The sequence below is a fragment of the Saccopteryx leptura genome, chromosome 1 (assembly GCF_036850995.1).
Source record: "Saccopteryx leptura isolate mSacLep1 chromosome 1, mSacLep1_pri_phased_curated, whole genome shotgun sequence".
Lineage (NCBI taxonomy): Eukaryota > Metazoa > Chordata > Mammalia > Chiroptera > Emballonuridae > Saccopteryx > Saccopteryx leptura.
The window spans coordinates 167,651,969-167,658,342 of record NC_089503.1 but is presented as its reverse complement, the minus strand read 5'-3'; the positions used below and the strand labels follow the sequence as shown (position 1 = coordinate 167,658,342).

At 43.4% G+C, this 6,374-nt stretch overlaps 1 protein-coding gene across 1 annotated transcript; it reads right to left on the bottom strand.

Moving 5' to 3' along the window:
- Positions 1–4,859: 4,859 nt before the first annotated feature.
- Positions 4,860–5,189, bottom strand: LOC136388161 (uncharacterized). Its single transcript, XM_066360137.1, has one exon. It carries the CDS (start codon positions 5,187–5,189, stop codon positions 4,860–4,862), a length of 330 nt encoding a protein of 109 aa, XP_066216234.1.
- Between the last annotated feature and the right edge of the window lie 1,185 nt (positions 5,190–6,374).

Below are 6,374 nucleotides of genomic sequence, written 5' to 3'. Positions count from 1 at the left end.
AAAAAAGCCACCTAGAGCTAAAATACATTAAAATTCTTTTGGCTCCCTTATATTTAAGCATTGCTCCTATGCCTTGCTACATAAATTTACTGGATAAAGAAAACATTTTATAAGTTACATGTTTTCCAGTGAAAGCTAAGAGTAGTGGGGAATTGTTAGGATTACACAGTTAAACTCTTGAACTCTCATAACTACTTTTGTTTTCAGCAAAATGGACTTCAATGCAGTCACACAAAGTTATAGAGTTCCATTGTTTTCTGAAAAAAAAAAATCTTTTAAAGTATTTCTACTTCACAGAATAAATTTCACTAGAAAGGAACCAATTAACAAAAATTATTGTTTTACTCTTTCAAAGTTATGAGCAATTTTTTCCCCAACAAGAACATCTCTTTAGAAATTAATTTTTGATTGAGTGATTCAATCAAAATATTTAACACTCTGGTGGATATAGCAGCAGTGCTACTGTATAGCAGTACTCCTTAAATTTAAATATAGAATAATAACAAGATTTAAATTAAAGTTTCCAATAAGGCACTTAATTCAGCTCTAATAAGATTTTGGTAATGTAAAATAAATGCAAATAAATTCCTCAAATCATAGTTGAATATACAATGATAGCTATGCTTAATTACTAGTTCAATACATTTGAAGTTCTCAGTGACTGTTAGGAAAATGAGAACCCTGTGAGTGTTATGGTTAACATGACGTGGTACAAAGAACACAGAAACAGGGCTGCAGGGGACTTACCTGCCTTTCTGGTCATGTGACTAGGTCATATGCTAACTTATTCTGGGAGAACACCACCAAATCAATCCCTAATTTCTGAGTTAAAAATGAAATAGAATTTGCACATTTAAAGACAATTACTAAAAGTATCTACTGATTTCTGCTCCATGAGACTTTGTGAACCCATGCTTGTTTTTCTCCAGTGTTCTCAGAATGCCCTTGGAGGGCAAAAGAGAAGACACACAGAGGAGAGAATCTCTATCCCACTCAGCCTGGCTGGGTGGGTTCTGTAGCATCAAATGTGCCTCAGCCTTTACAAGGTGTTCTACCCATGCATCTGGCAAAGTCAACTGGATGAATGAGGATCCACGCAAAACATCTAGCATCCCAAATCATTCAGTGGTTTGGTTCCACTGGAAAACACCACTGCACTGAAATGTAAACATAACAATTTTCAGGAGTCTCCACAGGACCACAGGAAGCACCAAATTAACTGGTTTATCAGCCAAAGAGAAAGGATGATGCCATCTAAAAACATGGTCCTCCTTCCAGAGACACCATTTACCAAGACAGTAATGATGACTGAGACCATGGGAGCGTGGGGTGACGTCCAAGCTTCCTAAGCGTCTTTCAGCTCCTCCATGAAGATTGTTTGCTGTCTCCTTAAACATGCTTTTTTCCCTGCTGGGCATATTCTCCTCATTTCTCATTATTCTAACACTCCTCAAATGTGCCGACTTTTGCTTAGAAAAGTTCAACACATCCTGAGGTGTCAGTTGGATCCGGTGCTACTTCCAGAAAGCCTTGTTTGTTCCCCCAAATCTCCTCTTTGCTCAGAATACTGTTCATTCCTCAGCAAGTGGTGACTGCTTTACATTTAACATATGGCTTTCTCTGCGTGTCCAGGCACTGGGTCCTGGACGCTGGACCGTGAGCCCTAGAAAGGTCAGTGATTTGAGTGCTATGTTCATTCCTTACTTTTTCTCTAGTAATATCACAAGGAGCAGGTAACATATTCCTAACCTCTCAAAAGAGATTTCTTTTTTCTTTTTTTAAGAAATTTCTATTGCATAACATCAACTTGGAATTTTATGGAAGGTAAAATTAAATTTTAGAGCATTAAGATCACTTTAAAACTGTAAAGAAATATGTCAGGCCCAAAAGGCCTTCTGAAATTAAAGTGAACATAAAGACTATCTTAAAAAGAAAAATCCTTTGAGCATCATACCAGAAAGTAGGGTACTATGTTTCTACAGGTGCTCAAGGCAAAAATTTAAATATGACCGCCACTATTAGAAGGCGCTAGCAATTATGGCTAAGAACTACAGAGAAACTAGATATTGACCAAAAAACCTGCTATTCTTCCCAGGGCAGCCAGCAGATTATATGAAAAATTATTTTTAAGAGATTATTAACTGATACTTCTATGCAATAACAGACACATTGATTTAGTGTTTAATACATTCCATAGAGTATTCTAAACACTGGGAGAAAGGGATGTGTCATCTCTGGCTTTGTGGTGGTTTGGGATTGGGGTAAACGTGGATGGTCAGAGACCAGTTAGAACGCACTGAGTTTTCAGGAACAGAGAATCAATAATTGTCTTGCAAGAATGTGGTAGCAGTAGAGTCAAACATTCAGGAGGTCCAGATGTGTAGGATGAATGATTCGGATTGATCGGCTCTAGTAGGTGTGGCAGAGGGAGCTTTGAAAGACTGCTCACAGCCTCCTGAACAGAGTAATGACTAAGGCAGGGGAAGATCATGAAAAGATAAAATCCCATTTTCTGCAGATTTTTATCCACAGCAAACGTATTACAGATAAGCATCCATACCAGTAAGCGTGAGAAATTAGCCCAACTGTAAACATATTACCCAAGAAGTGATAAAACAACCTTTGCTTCTTCAGAGTTTAAATCACAAGATTGTCTTTTTATATTAAAATACTTTAGAGTAAATTGGTTCATAAGAAAGAGAAAAAGCAGAAAAAAAAAACCATTTCAGGATTTTCACCTTAAAAGCCCTGGTGAACCCATACAATGAGACTATACTGATGGTGTCAACAAAGTGTTTGGTAAACCCCAATTTCTACATATCTGACTAAGAGCCACATGGCAATGTCAAGTTCTGGTATCAAACAATGATTTATGAAATATTGTGCTATTCCACACTGTGTGTATAATTGACTAAAACGTTAGAACATTCGGGCAATCAAATGTTTTCAATGTGCTGAAATTAAATGGCCCAAAATATAATTTGTGTATCGACAGACTCATTTTGGAGAATTATTGTAATTAATGATCACTCATTTTGAAATGATATTTCTAATAGTAAGAGCGTCCATCAACATAGAAAGCATCTTTATACTTGCTGCCGAAGTGAGGATTGAAAGCATCTTTACTTTACTGTTTTTTCTCCCTTTAGAAGCAAATGATTTTATTTGAGTTATCATTTGTGCCAACATCCTCATAACACTTTATAAATATATATGCTCTACCTGCAGCTTTTAATGAGGAATGATTTCGTTCACAGCAGCTCCCTAAGATGATCAGTCCAAAGGACTGTGTTTGGCACACCATCGTATTAAATTTTCCTATCATTTGTGTGTGTTTTTTAGGCCCTGCCTGTGGCTTTGCTGTTCATTATTAAAAGCAAAGCACTCTCGGAATTTCAATGGGTTTCTTCTACCCGAATACCAATTAAAACCTGTTTAATATATGAGGAGGAAGGCACTCTGATTCATCTCTTGGTCTCTAACAGAACGACTCAGTTCTAACAAGTCTCTGTTTTTATGAACTAAAATATGCGTTACTCAATTCTGTAGCATTATATCTGAAAAAAGAAAATAGTCATGCTATAGTAATTGGTTGTCCAACCAAGATAGAAGGAAGCTGACATTAAGTCCACCCCTGGTCTTAATTAGAATTTTGTGAGGCTGCACTGTGTCATGAACTTGATTGAGTCTAAAGGTTCTGGGAAGAGATTCTGTGTTGAATAAGGGAGCTAACAAGAAAGACCTTGATAAAGGAATTCCATGAAAACACATAAAAATGTGATAAACATTTGTGTGTGTGTGAGAGAGAGAGACACAGATAGACAGGAAGGGAGAGAGAGAAGCATCAATTCTTAGATGAGGCTCCTTAGTTGTTCATTAATTGCTTTCTCATATGTGCCTTAACTGGGGTTATAGCAGAGTGAGCGACACCTTACTTGAGCCATTGACCATGGGCTTCAAGCCAGTGACCTTTGGGCTCAAACCAGCAACCATCGGGTCATGTCTATGATCCCATGCTCAAGTCAGTAACCCCACACTCAAGCTGGTGACCTCGGGGTTTCGAAACTGGCTCCTTTGTGTCCCAGTCTGAAGCTCTATCCATTGCGCCACCGCCTAGTCAGGCAACTTTTTTTTTAATTAATTAATTTATTTATTTAGACAGTTAAATTTAACAGGGTGACATCGGTCAATCAGAGTACATAGATTTAGAGAAAAAAAAATAACCACATCATTTGGACAGTCGATTATGTTGTATACCCATCACCCAAAGTCAAATCATCTTTGTCACCCTGTATTTTGTTTTTCTTTAAGCCCCTCCCCTACCCCCTTTTCTCCCCCCCCCTAACCACCACACTTTTATCTATGTCCATGAGCCTCATTTTTGTGTCCCACCTATGTATGGAATCATACAATTCTTAGCTTTTTCTGATTTACATTATACTGAGTGAAATAAGCAACATTTTTTAAAAATCAGATTTTATCTTAAAGTTTTGTGTCTTAGACCCCAGGTCCGACCCAGGTGAAGACACTTGCAGTGGACGGGGTGCCAGGGTCAGTGCCTCCTCACACTCCAGCCTCATTCCTGTCCCACTCACCAGCCATGGCTCCCGGGGCAAGGGGGCGACTGGGCAGGGGGTAATGGAGACTTCAGCCATGGCTCCCGGGGCGAGGGGGCGACTGGGCAGGGGGTAATGGAGACTTCAGCCATGGCTCCCGGGGTGAGGGGGCGACTGGGCAGGGGGTAATGGAGACTTCAGCCATGGCTCCTGGGGCGAGGGAGTGACTGGGCAGGGGGTAATGGAGACTTCAGCCATGGCTCCTGGGGCGAGGGAGTGACTGGGCAGGGGGTAATGGAGACTTCAGCCATGGCTCCCAGGGCGAGGGGGCGACTGGGCAGGGGGTAATGGAGACTTCAGCCATGGCTCCCGGGGCGAGGGGGCAACTGGGCAGGGGGTAATGGAGACTTCAGCCATGGCTCTTGGGGGGGAAGGGGGCGACTGGGCAGGGGGTAATGGAGACTTCAGCCATGGCTCCCGGGGCGAGGGGGCGACTGGGAAGGGGGTAATGGAGACTTCAGCCATGGCTCCCGGGGGGGAAGGGGGCAACTGGGCAGGGGGTAATGGAGACTTCAGCCATGGCTCCTGGGGCGAGGGAGTGACTGGGCAGGGGGTAATGGAGACTTCAGCCATGGCTCCCAGGGCGAGGGGGCAATTGGGCAAGGGGTAATGGAGACTTCAAGACACATTCCTACACGGCACATATTCTCATAATCTGTTTTTGCACATTCTGTGTGGCAGGTGCCAGGTAGCCTCAACTTGGGGGAAACTCTTGGAGACTCTTCAGGTCATTCCCTAACTGGGAACCCTAGACTTGAATTTCTTTCATTCCAGGTGTTCACAGCCCAGGCGCCTATCTTCAGACAGCACCCCACACAGACGGCCTCCGTGTGGACCTTGTTCTCAGGGCATGCTACCTCCTACACAGCTGCAACCAATCTGAATGTGTGTGTGTGCATGCGTGCATGTGTGTGTGTTTGTGTGTGTGTGCACATGAAGGAGGCCCTAAAGCAATGTGTATCCCAGCCCCAGGAATATGTGTCAGATCTCTAAAAGATGTGTGGTGGTCTCCTGACCATCACCAGCCCAGGTGGCAGACAGAAGAAGCCCTACCCAGGCGAAACACAAAGAATTCGAACAACCCTGGGCCCTGGCCGGTTGGCTCAGCGGTAGAGCGTCGGCCTGGTGTGCGGGGACCCGGGTTCGATTCCCAGCCAGGGCACATAGGAGAAGTGCCCATTTGCTTCTCCACCCCCCCCCTCCTTCCTCTCTGTCTCTCTCTTCCCCTCCTGCAGCCAAGGCTCCATTGGAGCAAAGATGGCCGGGCGCTGGGGATGGCTCCTTGGCCTCTGCCCCAGGCGTTAGAGTGGCTCTGGTCGCAGCAGAGTGACGCCCCGGAGGGGCAGAGCATCGCCTCCTGGTGGGCAGAGCGTCGCCCCCTGGTGGGCATGCCGGGTGGATCCCGGTCGGGCGCATGCGGGAGTCTGACTGTCTCTCCCCGTTTCCAGCTTCAGAAAAATACAAAAAAAAAAAAAAAAAAAAAAAAAGAATTCTAACAATCCCTTCCAAGGACTCCTCACTCAAAGATTCATTCTTTCACCGCCCTCCATCTCACACATGGTGCTCAGAGAACGACTTTTGGGAAATCAATTCACAACTCAAAGCTCAGTTTTGGAGGATGCAGTGAGTGGCAGTTCTTATTCTTTGGCTAAAGGTTTGGAGAAGAAACGTTCCCTTCGACAACCTATTCATTAACATGGTGCTTCTGCTCTGTCCCCCTATAAACTAAAGGCTACAGAGAAATGCCATTTTCCAGAC